The sequence below is a fragment of the Lacerta agilis genome, chromosome 2 (assembly GCF_009819535.1).
Source record: "Lacerta agilis isolate rLacAgi1 chromosome 2, rLacAgi1.pri, whole genome shotgun sequence".
In the NCBI taxonomy this organism is placed as follows: domain Eukaryota; kingdom Metazoa; phylum Chordata; class Lepidosauria; order Squamata; family Lacertidae; genus Lacerta; species Lacerta agilis.
In genome coordinates, this window is record NC_046313.1 from 118,337,588 (window position 1) to 118,356,857 (window position 19,270).

General features: G+C 43.3%; 1 protein-coding gene and 1 long non-coding RNA gene across 2 annotated transcripts in view; both read left to right on the top strand.

The window, feature by feature from the left end:
* LOC117042595 (zinc finger protein 91-like) overlaps positions 1-18,923 on the top strand; it is a 258,539-nt gene extending 239,616 nt beyond the window's left edge. Inside the window, exons 3-5 of the mRNA XM_033142132.1 lie at positions 645-2,173; positions 15,716-15,800; positions 17,599-18,923. Coding sequence (XP_032998023.1) covers positions 645-2,173; positions 15,716-15,800; positions 17,599-18,923 — 2,939 coding nt within the window. The remainder of the gene's footprint in view (positions 1-644; positions 2,174-15,715; positions 15,801-17,598) is intronic.
* On the top strand, positions 13,599-15,865 carry LOC117042242. The gene is made up of 2 exons (XR_004426058.1): positions 13,599-13,670; positions 15,716-15,865. It is a non-coding gene; the product is annotated as an uncharacterized LOC117042242 (long non-coding RNA).
* Positions 18,924-19,270: the final 347 nt, after the last annotated feature.

The following is a 19,270-nucleotide window of genomic DNA, read 5'->3' on the forward strand; positions in this document are numbered from 1 at the left end:
AGAAAAATACAGGGATGTTGTCCTGGACCAATTGAGAGGTACATACTTCCACTTTGCTGTGAGACTGTACTTCTGTGTCTCCTTTCATTGTGTAGGAATATAAAAACAGCCCTTTTGGATCAGAACGAGGGTCCATCTTTTCCAGCCTCCTGATGCAGCTTTAGGTGATGAGTACAGTTGGTTGGAATGTATCAGTGAGATATTACAGATCAGGGAGGAAGGAGAAAACTGATTACAGAGGCATGGCATTTTCACAGGATGGGGAAGATGGAGAAAGTTTGTCCCTCCAGATGTTGCTGCACTACAACTCCCACCATCCCTGGTCATTGGCCATCTCTGCTTGGGTTGATGGTACTTAGAATCCAACCACGTCTGGAGGGCCATAAATGCCTCACCTCAGCAGAGAAGGTTTCTCTTGGTGCTCAGTGTTACATGGGAATTGATGGTAGAACTGGATAATAGGGGTTATTAAGGCTATTTTCAGATTTCCTTTCCTTTCCTATAAATTTGGTACGTAGGAGAGTAAGGAATCCAGGAGGTGTTAAAAGAAGAGAAAGTGCTGATTGGTCTTGCTGTGTGTTAATTTCTCTTGTTCCTTTCCTTGAATACCTAACTATATTTTCCTATCCCCCACTTTAAACCAGGTGATGGAAAAGGCAATCAGAATATTGAAGGGCCATCATCAAAGTACTTCAGTGTACGTGAACACCTTAGCACACATCTACAAACTAATACTGGGGAGAAACTCTTTAAATGTAAGGAGTGTGGAAAGAGCTTCAGTGAAAGAGGAAAACTTACTGTACATCAACGAATTCACACAGGGGAGAAACCGTATAAATGTATGGAATGTGGAAAGAGCTTCAGTGAAAGAGGAAAACTTACTGTACATCAACGAACTCATACAGGGGAGAAACCGTATAAATGTATGGAATGTGGAAAGAGCTTCAGACGGTGTTCACATCTTACTAGACATCAGCGAACTCACACAGGGGAGAAACCGTATAAATGTATGGATTGTGGAAAGAGCTTCAGACAGTGTTCACACTTTACTAGACATCAACGAACTCACACAAGGGAGAAACAAGTTAAATGTATGGAGTGTGGAAAGAGCTTCACCAATAGTGCAGTGCTTAGAAATCATCAACTGACTCACACAGGGGAGAAACCCTTTAAATGTATGGAGTGTGGAAAGAGCTTCAGTAAGTCTTCACAACTTACTATTCATCAACGAACTCACACAGCAGAGAAACCATTTAGATGTATGGAGTGTGGGAAGTGTTTTAGAGAAAGAGGGAACCTTACTAGACATCAACAAACTCACACAGGGGAGAAACCATTTAAATGTATGGAGTGCGGAAATAGCTTCAGCAAGTCTTCACAACTTACTATTCATCAACGAACTCACACAGGGGAGAAACCATTTAGATGTATGGAGTGTGGGAAGTGTTTCAGTCAAAGTGGAAGCCTTATTTTACATCAACGAATTCACACAGGGGAGAAACCATATAAATGTTTTGAGTGTGGGCAAAGCTTCATTTGTAGTGCAAAACTCACTGTGCACCGACGAAGTCACACAGGGGAGAAACCATTTGAATGTATGGATTGTGGGATGTGCTTCAGTCAGAGTGGAGTACTTATTGTACATCAACGAACTCACACTGGTGAGAAACCATTTAAATGTATGGAGTGTGGAAAGAGCTTCAATCACAGTGGAATACTTACTGTACATCAAAGAACTCACACAGGTGAGAAACCATTTAGGTGTATGGAGTGTGGAAAGTGCTTCAGTCAGTGTTCACAGCTTACTTTACATCAACGAAGTCACACAGGGGAGAAACCATTTAAATGTATGGAATGTGGAAAGAACTTCAGACACGGTTCACACCTTACTTTACACCTACGAACTCACACAGGGGAGAAACCATTTAAATGTATGGAGTGTGGGAAAGTTTTCATTCAGAGTTCAGCTCTTACAACACATCTACGGATTCACACAGGGGAGAAACCATTTAGATGTATAGAGTGTGGGAAGAGCTTCAGTCGATGTTCACACCTTACTATACATCTTCGAACTCACACAGGGGAGAAACCATTTAAATGTATGGGTTGTGGGAAGTGCTTCAGTAAGAGTGTATCTCTTAGAAAACATCAGCAAACTCACAGGGAAACAATGGTTTAAGTAGAAGGAGTGTTGAATGTGTTTCAATTATAATGGAGCACTTAATAAACACCTATGAACTCTCACAGGGGAGAACCCATTTAGATGTATGGTGCGTGCCAAGTTTTTCCCACAGAGTTCACTTTATGCTTCATATCAACAAACCCATAGAGGGAAATATGTGCTGGTAGTGTGTTTGTGGTATGCTTGGTATTCTGGTGTTTGTATGGAAAGTTGTACATATATGTATTAAAGCAATGAAGGTAATGTCTCAATAGTAAGTATAATGAAAGAGATATTGTACTGTTAGGGATGTGCAGAATGTGACCCTGGAGTGCTCATTGTGAGTGAGCATGTGCTGAGACTCCGTTGATATTTGGTCTTTGCAGAGAGAATTGGGAATGGAGAATTGATCCACACTAACCCGGCTGCCGCGTGATACAATTCCACATCCTCTCTCCTTTTGGTATATTAAGATTTGGTGTTTGATTTTTGGGTTTTTTTGCCATTCCAAATGTATCTTGCTATATCCTTTTTCCAGTTTTTAAAGCTGTTCATACCCCCCGAAATTGGGATGGTTTGGAACAAAAACATCAATTTTGGCAAAACACTTGTTTTAATTACAGAAATTTTGCCCCAAAAGGAGAGATGGAGCCTACTCCAGATTTCCAGGTCCCTCTTACTTAACATAATTATCTTGATATAGTTTATTACATTTATTTGACAGCCAAATTCCCATATATTTTACTTTTTTCTTAATTTCTAAGCCAGTAATTTCCTGTAATTCCGATTTTTCCTCTGAACGCATATTTTTAACTAATAAATTGGTTTTCTTTTTATTAATTTTGAGTCCTGCCAATTGTCCAAATTCATTAATTATCTCTATTGCCAATGGGATACCTTCTTTGGGGTTTCCGGTTGTCACTATCACTTCATCCGCATATGCTCTTATTTTGTATGTTTTTTCTGATACCTTTTATTCTTTCTTCTTTTCTCAATTCATTCAGCAAGGTTTCTAGCACTAGTGTGAATGAAAGGGGGGGATAGGGGAAACCCTTGTCTCGTACCTTTCCTGATTTCAATGCCATCCATGATATTGCCATTGATTATTAGTTTCGCCCTTTGTGTAGAGTAGATAGATTCTATACCTCTTTCAAACCTTTCTCCGCAGCCCATTATGTTTATCTACAGTTCTTAACCTGAGGTACCACTTTAGCTAATGGGGCCTCCCGCTGCTGCTGTGCCGCCGCCACACGGTTTCTGTTCTCATCCTGAAGCAAAGTTCTTAACCTGAGGTACTGTTTCTGGGTTAGCAGAGTCTGTAACCTGAAACGTCTGTAACCCGAGGTACCACTGTACCGAATATACAGTATTTTTTTTTATAAAGCTCCATGAGATATTATCAAATGCCTTTTTGGCATCTGTGAGCATCATGGCTGCTTGTTTTTCATTTTTGAACTCCAGATATTCTAATATATTGATGGTGTTCCTGGTACTATGTTGAATCTGGCATTCTGGAAGGAATCCTACCTGGTTTGGATGAATTGTATCTTTTAGTACATTTTTTAATCTATCTGCTAAAATGCCTGCATAGATTTCAGCAAAGATAGGTAAAGGTAAAGGTACCCCTGACCGTTAGGTCCAGTCGCAGATGACTCTGGGGTTGCGGCGCTTATCTCACTCTATAGGCTGCGGGAGCCGGCGTTTCTCCACAGACAGCTTCCGGGTCATGTGGCCAGCATGACTAAGCTGCTTCTGGTGAAACCAGAGCAGCGCACGGAAACGCTGTTTACCTTCCCGCCAGAGCGGTACCTAATTATCTACTTGCACTTTGACATGTTTTTAAACTGCTAGGTTGGCAGGAGCTGGAACTGAGCAACGGGAGCTCACCCCGTCGCAGGGATTTGAACCGCCGACATTCTGATCGGCAAGCCCTAGCTCTGTGGTTTAGACCACAGCGCCACCCGCATCCCTTTCAGCAAAGATATTGGTAATTGTAGGTTATCTCTAAGTCACTTCCTTGTTTAGAATCACATATGCATCATTCCAAGATTCTGGCATCTTTCCTTTATTAAGAATATTATTGACTATTTTTTAATGGTGTTATCAATATCTCTTCAAGTTTTTTTATATAGTTCAAAGGGTATCCCATCGGGGTCAGGCGACTGTCGTGGGCCCTTCGCCCTATACAGCCCACCCCCGGACGTTTTACGGTCTATGAGTGCTGCACCAACGACAAACAGTTCCCAGCAGCAGCCCTTCAGACTACTAGCTGGATCCTGCTTACTTCATTCACCACAGACGAGGATATTGTGAACTAAAAAGATGTTTATTGCGTACAAAGCTTGTGGTTGCTGATAAAATAACGGTTGTTCAATAAGCTTATAACAGTTGTCCTATACCGGCCTAATACCTCTAAAATGTTACCGGCCTAATACCTCTAAATGTTAACTAAATAGCAATAACAATGCGTTTCACAATCTCTTTATCCTCTCTGCTAACATCCACCTAAGACTCTAAACTCCCAGCTCTATCTCTTGACTCACACTGCTCAACTCCAACTCTAACTCCCCGCACTTAACTGCCTCACTGCCCACTGGGAGGGGTGTTTTATACCCATGCTAAGCCCGCCCCTGAGGGTTCTAACTGTCAGAAAAATTAACCCCTACCTGGCATTGGGCTAGTTCTCCACATACCTCCCTCCTTTTTAGGTTTGTATCAGAGGAGTTACTAGCCAAAGTATCCCTCTGATACAAACAACATTTTTAAACATTAACATAAACAATACATTTTATAACTCTTACCTATATTACCTATCTATAACATAAACAGTTACATCTTCAGTAAAAGTACATATGGTTGTGAACATTATATACATGCAATATTACATAGTACCAGTGACATGCAATATCGTTGTGGTGATGTCTTGTCTTCGGATCAGCCGTGGCTCCCTGGTTTTCGAGACAACGCATCAGCCACAATGTTCAGGGTTCCTTTTACTGATTTGATGGTGAAATCAAAGTCTTGCAAGATTAATGCCCACCTCATTAACTTGCTGTTGGTCTTCATGGATCGTAGCCAGATCAGCGGTGAGTGATCCGTACAAAGTTCAAATGTTCGTCCCCACAGATACGGCTTTAAACGTTGCAGAGCCCAGATGATGGCCAAACACTCTTTCTCGATCGTCGACAGATGTTTCTCCCGAGGCAACAACTTTTTGCTGAGGTAGACGACCGGATGTAGTTCGTCCTCAGCTCCCGGCTGGCATAACACAGCGCCAAGTCCATCATTAGACGCGTCAGTGTAGACCGTAAATGGCTTGCCAAAATCAGGTGTAGCTAGTATTGGTTGGGATATCAGTGCGTTCTTCAGCTTGTCAAAAGCAGTTTGACAGGCTGCTGTCCACGTGATGGGGTCTGTTATTTTTTTCCCTGTCAGACTAGACAAAGGAGCAGCTATTTCACTAAATTTGGGGATGAATTTACGATAATACCCCACCAGTCCCAAGAATGCCCTCACTTTCTTCTTGGTTGTGGGTTTCGGCCAGGTCGCAATGGCTTCTACTTTTGCAGATAAGGGTTTAATCTGCCCATCCCCAATCATATGACCCAAATATTTGATAGAACTGCCCCCAATGTGACATTTTGCCGCCTTGATGGTTAGGCCTGCCTCTTGGATTCTTTGTAGCACTATTTTTAAGTGCCCTTTATGCTCCTCCCAAGTTTTACTAAATATGGCGATATCGTCAAGATACGCAATTGTAAAGTCATATAACCCATTTAAAACTTTATCCATGAGGCGTTGGAAAGTGGCTGGTGCGTTTTTTAGACCGAACGCCATGACTGTAAATTCATATAAACCGATAGGACTTCTGAAAGCGGTCTTTTCCCTATCTTTTGGGTGCATTGGAATCTGATAGTATCCTTTTGTTAAGTCCAAACTAGATATGTATTTACAGCTTCCAATTTTCTCGATTAAATTGTCGAGCCTAGGCATAGGATAGGCATCTGATTTTGTCACATGGTTAAGACGGCGAAAATCCAGACAAAATCTTATAGTTCCATCGGGCTTATCTAATAAAAGAACAGGGGCTGCCCATGCACTGCTCGAAGGAACAATAATGCCTGCTTTTAACATCTCCTGAACTTCCTCGGTTACAGTCTTTATATAATGGCCTGTAATCCTGTACGGAGCCAATGCAATGGGTTTGGCATCGCCCGTATCAATCTGATGCATTACCCCTTTAGCAATACCTGGTTTATTGCTGAACGTGGGTGCATAGTGTGTCAAAATTTGTTTTACATCTTCTTGTTGGGACTGCGTTAGTTGGGGGTCCAACTTAATGTCAGTTATTGGACAGGGTTTCTTCTCCCTTTCCCAACAAGGTATTGGCATGTCTTGGGGATCTTCTTTAATAGCAAATAATGACCACCCTTCTGCTTTATAATAAGGCTTTATCATGTTCACATGCACGACCCGCCTGCCTTCACCGTATTGAATTATATAGTTTACATCATTCATTTTTGAAATGATTTTAAAAGGACCTTCCCAGGTCAGTTGTAACTTATTCCCTTTTACTGGTCTGATTAATAAAATATCCTGTCCTGGCTCAAAAGATCTCACACGTGCCTTTTTGTCATACCAAACTTTCTGTTTGTGCTGAGCAACCTTGCAATGTTCTCCTGCCAGTTCTAGTGATCGTTTGAGAGTGTTTTGCAATTTAAATAGGTAATCAACTACATTCTCCGAATCTCCAACCGGCCGTCCTTCCCAATTAAATCTTAATAAATCTAGGGGACCCTTGACTTTTCTCCCAAACAATAATTCAAAGGGACTAAAACCCGTGCTTTCCTGGGGTATGGATCTATAAGCATATAATAAGGCTTGTATATTGTCATCCCAATCGTGAGGATGTTCCGTTACATATGCTCTCAGCATTCTTATCAGGCTTCCATTAAAACGTTCTGCCAAGCCGTTCGTCTGAGGGTGATAAGCGGTACTGGTGATATGTTTTATCCCACACCTCTCCCACAAACGCTGCATCAGTTTAGAGGTAAATGAGGCTCCAAGGTCTGTCACGATCTGTTCTGCAAACCCTAGCCGACACATATAACTTATTAGAGCTGAAGCCACTGTTTCAGTCTCTATGTTTCGTAATGGAATCGCTTCCGGATACCTAGTCGCAAAATCCACAATAGTCAATAAATAATGATGTCCCCTGCGACTGGCTTTTGGCAGTCGTCCAATAATATCTATTGCTAAGCGTTGGAAGGGTTGGGAAATTATAGGCAAGGGGCATAATTGTGCTTTCGTTTTATCTTGCCCATGTCCTTGTAATTGGCAAGTATGGCACGTTCGACAAAATAACTTTATTTGCTTGCCCATCCCAGGCCAAAAGAAATTTTGGGACACCCTTTGTTTGGTTCTGGTGATTCCCAAGTGACCTCCAAAGATACTGCCATGTGCATGTTGTATTATCTTGGTTCTGAATTCAGTAGGTACTATCAGTTGCCTGTGGATCTCATTACCCCCTCTATTAGGCTTTAAAAGAATCTCCCTGTATAGCAACCCATTGTTGACTATAAACCGCTCCGGGCTTTCAGGGGTTAATACTGTATTCACGGCTGTGGCTTGAAAATATTTCTGTAAATCTGTATCTAGTTTCTGCTTGGCTGCAAAACTAGCTGCTTGACTATTTGTAACTGGCATTATACTTGTATCTTGTGTCAGTTCAGCAATTGTATCAGGCCTTTCCTCCTGAGGTAACTGTCGCAGTTTTTGTGCCCTAGTTATTACAAATGCACTCTGTACATGGTCAAGCAGATCCCACCCGATTAACATTGGAGCTGGGATTTCTGGTGAAACTGCTACTTGCCATTTTCCAGACCATTGTTTATATGTCAGATTAACTAATGCGACTGGCAAGATTTCTGGCTGTTTTGATATTCCTTTTAAACTGATTGTTTTGCCTTTAATAAAGTCTTCTGGCTTTAACAAATCAGGATGTACAATACTAATCTGAGACCCTGTGTCTTTTAAGCCTTTATATTGTTTACCATTCACCCAAATTTCTTCTCCTGTTTTGTGTAATAGCATGTCATCTTGTTGAATTATATAGCACCTCACAACTTGGGCCTCTGGTAACTCATCAGCCTCTGACTGGGCCTCGGTTGCCGTGGCAACCATGTTGGCAGTTGGCTCTGTCTCCACAGTTTGGACACAATATGTCTGCTTCTGAGGAATAGTATTTGCACTCCTAGTTCTGAGTTCAGTTCTACAGTCCAGTTGTCTATGGCCTTTTTTCCCACATTGCCAACAGATTAATTCAGGCCTTTTACCCTCACTATATTTATTTACTTTTCCCTCAGTCCCCCCCGTTGTCATAGGCGTGTTATGGGGAACATTTGCATTGGCGGGAAAAATTTTCTTGGCAGTTTCTGTGGTAAACTTTGTGGGCTGTTGCGTTCTCTTAAACTTATTTGTTTCCCACTGTTTGTCCTTATATTTTGGGGCATCATAAGCGTGTTCTCGGATTTCATTTATTTCATCTGCCAGGTTAGCAGCTTCCAGGATGGTTTTAGGGCGTCTTTCTTTAATTAAATACTTCAAATGACTATTAATCGTGTCATAAAATTGTTCCAATGCGATCACCTCTTTTATTTTCGCCACAGAATCAGCACCCTCCTGTTCTAGCCACTTGTTTAAATAATTTGTAGTTTTAGCTCCTAGTTGAGCAAATGTTTCCTCACGCACTTTTTTTATTGTTCTAAACTTTTGTCTCAGTTGTTCTGCAGTAATTCCGAATCTGACATAAACCAACTGTTTAAATGCTTCAAAATCTTTAGATTGATCAGATGGCATTTGAGAATAAATCTCTGTTAATGTTCCACTAATACGCGCTCTCAGTATTTGCATTTTCTCCTCATCTTTTACTTCAAAATCTTCGCAAGCCCTCTCAAAAGAAATGATAAACGCTTCAGGATCGTCTTTATCTTTGAAGTCAGGGAATCTTTTTAAATCCACCCTGCTAGGATTTTGTGTGGAACTATTGTTGTTGTTTCTATTATCTACAGCTGATAATTCAAGTCTTTTCATTTCTAATAAATATTCTCTTTCCTCCCGTTCTCTTTCTCTCTCAATATTTAAGGTCATTTCTTTCTCTTTCAGTGCTATTGCCTCTCTTTCAATATTTAAGGTCATTTCTTTCTCTTTCAGTTCTCTCTCTTTTGCTTCAGCTTGTAACTTTAAGGTCATTTCTTTCTCTTTCAGGGCCATTGCCTCTCTTTCTCTCTCTCTCTCAATATTTAATTCTCTCTCTTTTACCTCAGCTTGTAACTTTAATTCTCTCTCTTTTGCTTCAGCTTGTAATTTCGCTAGCTCGAATTTTAAATTATATTCTTTCTCAAGTTTCCATTTTTCAAATTCCTCTGAGGCTTTAAAACTAGTCCCCTCAGCAGGATTTTTGTTAACTGTTTCAGTACTGGTTTCCTCAATCTGGGAAACCCCATTTTCTTCTTCAGAGCTTTCTACTTGTGAGTCCCTAAGAGCTGTTTTCGTCTTCCTAGGTGGCATTTTCTATTTATTTGGTGGTATTATTTCTGTACTTAAATCAAGGATGTTTCAGTTAAACTATTTCTCCAGGCTTAGTTTCCACAGTTTAGGTCCAAAGTCACGCCTAAAGTTACCTCAGTGCACTTTGTCCAGCGTACTTTTCCGACCTCTCACTATAAACCTTTCTGCCTGAAATAGTTTCAAACGCAAAGTATCTTTGTAACTCTCTCACAATCTCACAGTCTTAGGCGCTATCACACCACACCCTAGGGCCAGGTAATTCCTCTCTGAATTCCCCTTCTCCCTTTCCAGGTGTATGCGATCCCCTTCCTGACTAGATTGTAGAGTCTCACTGAAGTTTGCTTAAATCCTCTTTAAGCCTCACACTTCACACAATGCGTCACTCTTAAATCCTTCTTGTACCTTGGCACTTCTTGCCAACACTTTAGATCTTTGATCTCAATGTGACCACCACTTTAAGACTATCTTTCGTCCCGACGCTGCCACCACTTTAATGTCGCGGGCCCTTCGCCCTATACAGCCCACCCCCGGACGTTTTACGGTCTATGAGTGCTGCACCAACGACAAACAGTTCCCAGCAGCAGCCCTTCAGACTACTAGCTGGATCCTGCTTACTTCATTCACCACAGACGAGGATATTGTGAACTAAAAAGATGTTTATTGCGTACAAAGCTTGTGGTTGCTGATAAAATAACGGTTGTTCAATAAGCTTATAACAGTTGTCCTATACCGGCCTAATACCTCTAAAATGTTACCGGCCTAATACCTCTAAATGTTAACTAAATAGCAATAACAATGCGTTTCACAATCTCTTTATCCTCTCTGCTAACATCCACCTAAGACTCTAAACTCCCAGCTCTATCTCTTGACTCACACTGCTCAACTCCAACTCTAACTCCCCGCACTTAACTGCCTCACTGCCCACTGGGAGGGGTGTTTTATACCCATGCTAAGCCCGCCCCTGAGGGTTCTAACTGTCAGAAAAATTAACCCCTACCTGGCATTGGGCTAGTTCTCCACAGCGACTTCCCTGGTTTAACTACATTTTGGATTTCAGTTATAGTAACTGTCCTGTTTTCTCCAATTCTTTAATTTCTGTTGTTAATTTTGTGACTGCTGCGGTATTAAAATCCGCTTTTTGTTCCAGCCTCTGTATTCCTTCCCTCATCTCTTTCTTCATTTTTAATAAAATTTATGTTAATTCAGACTTTGTGTCCCCTTCTGCAATTGATTCTTTTCTCTGACTTGGTGTTGTAGTTGGGCCTGGAGGTGGTTTTTCTGCCTGTATTAACCATAGTTTGGTCCTCAACATCTTTCCCAACATCAGGGTCTTTTCCAGGGAGTCTTCTCTTCTCATGAGGTTGCCAAAGTACTGGAGCCTCAACTTCAGGATCTGTCCTTCCAGTGAGCACTCAGGGCTGATTTCCTTCAGAATGGATAGGATGGATGTTTGATCTTTTTGCAGTCCATGGGACTCTCAAGAGTCTCCTCCAGCACCATAATTCAAAAGCATCAATTCTTCGGCGATCAGTCTTCTTTATGGTCCAGCTCTCACTTCCATACATTACTACTGGCAAACTATGTAAATGCCAATGCATTTTTCATAGAATCATAGAGTTGGAAGAGACCACAAGGGCCATCCAGTCCAACCCAGACAGACCTTCCTTTTTAATATCCAGAATTTGAGAATCTCTTGAAATATTAAAAGATTAGTGTAAGGATCACTCTCCCCTGATGGGCGTCACGTCCTTTTGAGAGTGTTTTCCTGTGTAACATTCAGCTAATGGTACTCCAATATTAGAGATTCATCACAATTAAACAACAAAGAGGTGTCAGACTTAACGCTACTAAGGCATAAAAGAAGCAAACATTTGTAGGCTTCATGAGCTGCACACAGCAGTTTGGCAAAGTGGGCTTAAATGTGCCAAGTCTTTAAAATGCCACAATATTCCTCCTAAATATCCCACATTATATTCCTTTCTAATTGATGGGGGCTGTGGCCTTCTAGCGTTTCATTACATTATCAAGAAAGGAAGGCCCCAAATGGAGGTGAACAAAGGGAATATAAAGGGAAATTAATAAGTGGGTTTGAATTGGAGGTGCAGTAGAAAAAATATATAAAATAAGTAACTGCAGAAAGGAGTGGGAGGGGGAAATCGAAGGAAGTGCAGATTGATCATGTAAAGATTTGTTGGGGGGGGGGGTGTTAAAATATTTGCTAAATTTAAGCCAGGCCCAAACGGGGGGGGGGTGTGTGTGTGTGTTATATGGGCCACTTGGCCCGGGCCTCCGATTCCAAAGGGGAGCCTCGGTCAGCATATTCACAATCGCTCACCATTATTTAAATGTAAATACTTAAAACAATCCTTTTCCCTATGTATTTTTTAAAAAAGCACTATTGTATATCTATATTTTCCATTTTGTCTTTATATGCAGATACGGTTCAAGCCTTGAAATAAAATTATTTGTCAGCATAACTTTTGTGAAAAAAGGGCCACATTATCTACCTGGCCCGGACCTCTGCCTGGCTCTGCAACGGCCTGATTTAAGCACATGAAATTCTGAAAGCAGAAGGAACAAAACAGCAGGCAACGTTAGGCCAAAACATGCATCAGCTGGCCGTAATTACTGGCAGTCATAGGAGAATGCCATCAGTGTTGACTGACACCTGCCTTGATTTTGCAGTTTTATATATTTGCCCTTCCACCACTCTGCTTCTTTACCTCTTGGTCCTCTCTGAGAGCCAGTGTGGTGTAGTGGTTAAGAGTGGTAGACTCGTAATCTGGGGAACCGGGTTCGCGTCTCCGCTCCTCCACATGCAGCTGCTGGGTGACCTTGGGCTAGTCACACTTCTCTGAAGTCTCTCAGCCCCACTCACCTCACAGAGTGTTTGTTGTGGGGGAGGAAGGGAAAGGAGAATGTTAGCCGCTTTGAGACTCCTTAGGGTAGTGATAAAGCGGGATATCAAATCCAAACTCTTCTTCTTCTTCTTCTTCTTCTTCTTCTTCTTCTTCTTCTTCTTCTTCTTCTCCCCTTCCTGGTTTCCTTTCCCATCCTCTGAGCCCCCCACCCCACCCCGCCTGGAGACTGCCTAACCATAGAGCTACGACTGCAGAGCAGCTCCTGCCTGTGGTCGCATGGGAACCGGACGTGACTAGCTGCCTCTTGCCCTCTTGCTCTTGGGGCTCCGTTGAGAAACTGCCCCTCCCCCGCCCCAATTAACTGGAGGAGTTAGTCGAACCATGGAACCGGAAGGGTCCCCAAGTGTCATCTAGTCCAACCCCCTGCAATGCAGGGATCTCCAACTAAAACAAAATGAAGTATTTCTGACACAGTAATTGGAACACGTTATGATTTGGAATAAAATAATCTTGGGAAAGGAGATCCATAACCAGAAGAATGCCGAGAAGTGTCAGTGAGTCTCCCTTCATTGGGACCAGCGGCGAGACACGCATCCCAAGTCTGGCTTTTACGCTCGTGCATTTTTACCTGGAAGCGAAACGGCATCGCGATCACCTGGGCTGACTTCTGAGAAAAGGCACTGCTTCCAAAAAAAGCCTATATAAATCTGGGAAACCTCTCCGGTCCCCGCCACCATTGCAAGCAGCTGGGCTTACTTCTGAGTAAGTGTTTGTCTGTTAAGCATCGCAACACCCGCGTCTCTCTGCAAAGCGAAAAGTGACTCCGCGTTGCCGCTGCAGGAAGGGAACACACAATGAATGGACGCCCGCGAAAAAAGAGAACCAATCAGAAAAGAGCCGAGAGGCGGCGGCGAGCCAATCAGGGGAGCCGGAAGCTGGAAGCCCATTGAAGCTGCTGCGTCTTGGTCATTCAGCTTCTTCCGCCCGGACTGCTGCTGCTGCTGCTCCTCTTCTCCTCCAGTCTGCTGCACCTTCCCCGGATCCTGCCCTCTGAGGAAACCACCTGAGGCTGCCCAATGGTAAGGCTGGCCCTGAGGAGTCGTGGGGTTGGAAAGGGACCCCGGGGGTCATCTAGTCCAACCCCTGCGAAATCATCCCTGACAGATGGCCAGCCAGCGGACAAGCTGCCACTGTCTTCTCTGCATTTGGTCGGAATCTCCTTTCTTGTCACTTGAAGCCATTGGTCCCCTTTCCATACCAGAGACTGAACCAGGCACCTCCTTCTGCATGCAAAGCAGCTGCTCTGCCCTTGAGCTACGCCCCCCCTCCCCTAATAGCATAGCCCAACTTCCAGGACCCTGCCTTAAAAAAATAAAAATAAAGCTGTCCATAATAATGACACTGGACTACCCTTTAGGGCTGTCGTAAGGTACTGCTCAAAACCCCTCTGGCAAAACGGGCCTAAGGACACCAGGCTGCTGCTCTGAGGGGCTGTTATAAGGGGGGGGGTCACACCCTTAGACACAGCCCTGCCTCCCTTTGTAAACAGGTGTAATAATGAGGGGTCTTTTCTCCCATGGGGTTAAGAGAGATGGGGGAATGTCACACTGTGCAACCTTCATTCACATGAGGTTTTTTTGGGAGGGGGGGTCTCTTTCGTTGCCTCTGCTAGGGATTGGACCTGGGACCTTCTCAGAAAGCAAATGGAGAAATAGAGCTTTTTGGGGGGAAGAAAGGGAATTTGTGTTTGCAGGGAGGGGAGGGGGAAATCTCCTGCCAACCCCCCCCTCCTGCTTCCTAGAGAGGCAGGTGTTCCATGAAACCTCATTAAGAGGTTTTGGATATGATCCTGAAACCTCACAAACCCAAGTGACTGGGCAAACCCAGGCTAAATGTCCCCTAAAGACCAAGACATGGTTTTCTAAAGCTTTTATGTGAAGTTTGACATTCTTCCTGTTCCCTGTCTCTCCCTTGCAGTCCCTGGACTGGTCCCTGATTCTCCCCTCCCTTTAAATAAATATATATGTATTGTATAAGTTTTGTTTTTTTCAAAATGTTGAACATAACAAACATAAAAAAACTCTCTATCAAAGCATCCTCCCAATGTGTGTCTCTGTGGGAAAACACAGAGTACGTGTCACAACTTTTTCCAAATAATGCCTGAGCTACCATTGTCAGTTTTTCTGAAAGTCCAATCGTCCAGATTTTCTGTTTCCATTGTGATAACTGCAAGTGTTCCAGAGATCTCCAATTCTGATCAATGATTTGTCAAGCAGCTACTAAAACAAAGGTGATGAGTTCTTTAAAGCTCAAAATTGGCATTATTATCTCTTTTTTAAAAAACATTTTTTAACAATTCCAAAGTTGGGGTACATAGGATGTTTCGTTTTCACCATCGTTTTAGTTTTTTGATAATACGTGTTTGGATTTTGGATTGGTATCTGTAATTAGAATTTCAACTTTGAGGTAAGGGTCCAGGGTCTAGAGCAGGGGACAGCAACCTTTTTCAGCCGTGGGCCGGTCCACTGTCCCTCAGGCCTTGCGGGGGGGGTCGGACTATTTGGGGGAGGGAATGAATGAATTCCTATGACCCACAAATAACCCAAAGATGCATTTTAATTAAAAGCACACATTCTACTCATGTAAAAAACACCAGGCAGGCCCCACAAATAACCCAGAGATGCATTTTAAACAAAAGCACACATTCCACTCATGTAAAAACACGCTGATTCCAGGACCGTCTGTGTGCCGGATTTAGAAAACGATTGGGCTGGATCCAACCCCCGGGCCTTAGTTTGCCCACCCATGGTCTAGTCTAGAGGCATGCGAAGTACCTGTTTGGTTCGTTAGAAAATGTGTAATTTGAGGCACATTTAACCAGTTCCAGATGTTATCTAGCTTTGCTTAATATTTGTTCACGTGTCAAAGGTCTGCCATCTGTTTAGATTTCTCCCACCCTAAATGAATCTGTATTTCTCCATTGTTCACATCAAAGAGCTGCTCCCTGCTTTGAAGTGCATCGTGGCAACAGGTGAGAGAGTCCCAGAAGTGGCCCAGTTTACGCTTGCTTGTGTATCAAGTAAGGAAGGGACCTTTAAAAAGTTATATTTTCTTCTTCTTCCAGAATCTGGTGACCATCCAGGCGCTCTTGAACTTTGAGGAGGTGGCTGTGTTTTTCACGGAGGAGGAGTGGGCTCTGCTGGATCCAGGCCAAAGAGCTCTGCACAAGGAAGTCATGGAGGAGAATTATGAGATGGTGGCCTCTCTAGGTAAGGGCACATTTTTATCCCTCTTGGCTGCTAGGCATTGAAGGAGTGAATCCACTCTTTTGTGCCATTTATTCATGCAGAGTAGGAATAACTTAAGAATAGCCTTCTGGGTCCTTCTATTTTTGTATGTGCAATATTTGCAGCTTTGCTCTCTGAAGCAGCATCCATATATTCACACGCACATCCCTTGTGGCAGTGGGAACCACAAGGCCCACTCTTGCGCATGTTGTGTGTCTTTATAGGATCTGCACATGGCAATCCCTCCTCTTTGCCTTTGCGATCAAAAATACAGATTGATTTGATAGGGCTGGATGTTTTGTGGCCAAAAGTAGCTAATATTAACTCTTTCCTTGGCAGAATCAGACCTCAGTTCCTGTTGGGAAGAAGGACAAGATTCATTCCTCCAGGACCCCAAAGAAGGGGAAACTTCAACAGGTATGGGCTTAGTTGTGTTTGTGCTCCAGTAATATTAATATTAATAAATAATTTATGCCCCGCCCATCTGGATGGGTTTCCCCAGCCACTCTGGGTGACTCCCAACAGAATATTAAACACAATAAAACATCAAACATTTAAAAATTCCCTAAACAGGGCTACCTTCAGATTTCTTCTAAAAGTCACGTAGTTGTTTATCTCCTTGACATCTGATGGGAAGGTGTTTCACAGGGTAGGCGCCACCACCGAGAAGGCCCTCTGCCTGGTTCCCTGTAACCTCACTTCTCACAGGAAGGGAACCGCCAGAAGGCCCTCGGCGCTGGACCTCAATGTCTGGGCTGAACGATGGGGGTGGAGATGCTCCTTCAGGTATACTGGGCCAAGGAAGAGAGGAAGGAGACACCTGATGCCTTTTTGTCCTGCTTCTGGACTTCCTATCAGTATTTAGTTGGCCCCTGTGGGGCTCTTGGATTAAATGGACCAGATGGACAAATGCAGCCTTCACACCTCTCCCAACTGGCCCTTGGGACTCTCTTCTCCCCAGGCCCTGACCTGCTTCCCATCTTCCTAGAGTGTTTTTTGTCTGGCTGGGTTGTTTCCTTGAATTCTGATGGGGGTTCTTGCCAGCCTGGGTGGAGGACAGAGAAGGGTATGCGGAAACTCTGCTCCTGTCCAAAGGTTGCATTTACATTCGTTGTAAATGCCTCTGGCCCCACAGCGTACAGGCAAGCCACTCTCAACTGCAAAATGTTGTCCACACAGGGTCTTCTTCTAAAGAGCAGAGATGGCCTCCAGGTTGAGGTTTCCCTTCCATATGCTGAGATGCACCCCAAATTAAAACATCCTCTGTAGTGCCGCTGAGCTGAGAACCTCTTCATGGCGCCAGGGGGATTCTGTTGGGTCCATGTGTCCCCTCTGCTATCCCTCAGCAGGAGAGATAAGATATTGCCTTTCCCTGCCTTTGCAGTAGCACTAGGAGTGTCTGGCTATTTTGTATTTCATCACTTGGGTTGAAGGATAAGATCCAGTTGGATGGGGCTCTGAGGAAGGGGAGAGATGAGCAGACACAGCTCAGCAAGTTTGAGGAGGAGCGGGAAGGGACTAGTGTTGTTGTCTTGAGACAACTTATTCATATTCAGGAGCATATTCAGGAGCTAACTTCAGATTCAGCTGGGCAGGGAAGGAAGGAGGGGGGCATGCTTGAAAATGGTAAACTCAGAGAGGCGGATAACAGGGCTCGATCCATAATGAGAGTCTCTGCTTTGCAATTTGAATGGCATTTTCTTTTTCTCCCTCAAAACAGGTAATGGGCAGAAGAGTGAGAATTATGGGGAGCCATCTGTGGTGTCTGTAGAAAATGTGAGGCATGAAGCACAGAAAGAGACATTTGTAAATCAACAATCACCTGAAAAGCATGTAGGAAATGTGTTGAAGAACTGGAAAACCAAATCCCTTACTACTCAGGACACTGATGTCCATGTATCACTGAATCCACAGGAAGAATTCACAAGAATTAACAGTGTGGAGTGTGAAAAGAGCTTCAGTCAGAGTGGAAGCATTAGTTTACGTCAAGGAACCCAAACAAGGGAGAAAGCGTTTCAATGCATGGAGTGTGGAAAGAGCTTAAGCAGTGCTGGTAACCTTGTCAAGCATAAAAAAACCCACAGAGGGGCGAAACCGTTCAAATGCATGGAGTGTGGAAAGAGCTTCAGCCAGAGCGGAAACCTTATTGCACATCAAAGAACCCACACAGGGGAGAAACCATATGAATGTATGGTGTGCAGAAAGAGGTTCAGTCTCAATCACCATCTTACTTTACATCAAAGAACCCACACAGGAGAAAAACCATTTAAGTGTATAGAATGTGGAAAGAGCTTCAGCCAGAGTGGAAGCCTTATTGCACATGAAAAAACCCACATAGGGGAGAATCCATTAAAAACTATGGTGTGTGGAAAGAGCTTCAGTCCCTATCACCATCTCACTGTACTTCAAAAAACCCACACAGGGGAGAAACTGCATAAATGCATGGAGTGTGGAAAGAGTTTCACTTGTAGGAGTGCACTTACAGAACATCAACGAATCCACACAGGGGAGAAACCATATGAATGCACAGATTGTGGAAAGCGCTTCCGTATTAGGAGTGTCCTTACTTTACATCAAAAAACCCACACCGGGGAGAAGCCATTTAAATGCACGGAGTGTGGAAAGAGCTTCAGTCAGAGTGGAAACCTAACTGCACATCAAAGAATTCACACTGGGGAGAAACCATTTAAATGTATGGAGTGTGGAAAGAGTTTCAGCCAGAGCGGAAGTCTTACTGCACATCAAAGAACCCACATAGCAGATAAATCATTTAAATGTGTGGTGTGTGGAAAGAGCTTCAGTCAGAGCGGAAACCTAACTGCACATCAAAGAACTCACACCAGGGAGAAACCATTTAAATGTATGGAGTGTGGAAAGAGCTTCAGCCAGAACGGAAACCTTATTGCTCATCGAAGAACCCACACAGGGGAGAAACCATTTCATTGTATGGTGTGTGCAAAGAATTTCAGTCTGAATCACCACCTTACTTTACATCAAAGAACCCACTGCACATTGAACAACCCTTACAAGCGAAAGACTGTTTAAATTATAATTATAATTATTATTATTATTTATTTGTACCTCGCCCATCTGGCTGGGTTTCCCCAGCCACTCTGGGCAGCTTCCAACAAAGATTACAAGTACATTAAAATGTCACACATTAAAAACTTCCCTAAACAGGGCTGCCTTCAGATGTCTTCTAAATGTATGGTATGTGGCAAGAACTTCAGTCTCTATCACACTCTCTCTGTACAGTGGTACATCTAGTTACAAACACCTCAGATTACAAACCTCGAGTTGAGAACTTTGCCCCATGATGAGAACGGAAATCGTGAGCCAGCGGTGCAGCGGCAGCAAGAGGCATGGCTGTCAACTTCCCCTTTTTTGCGGGA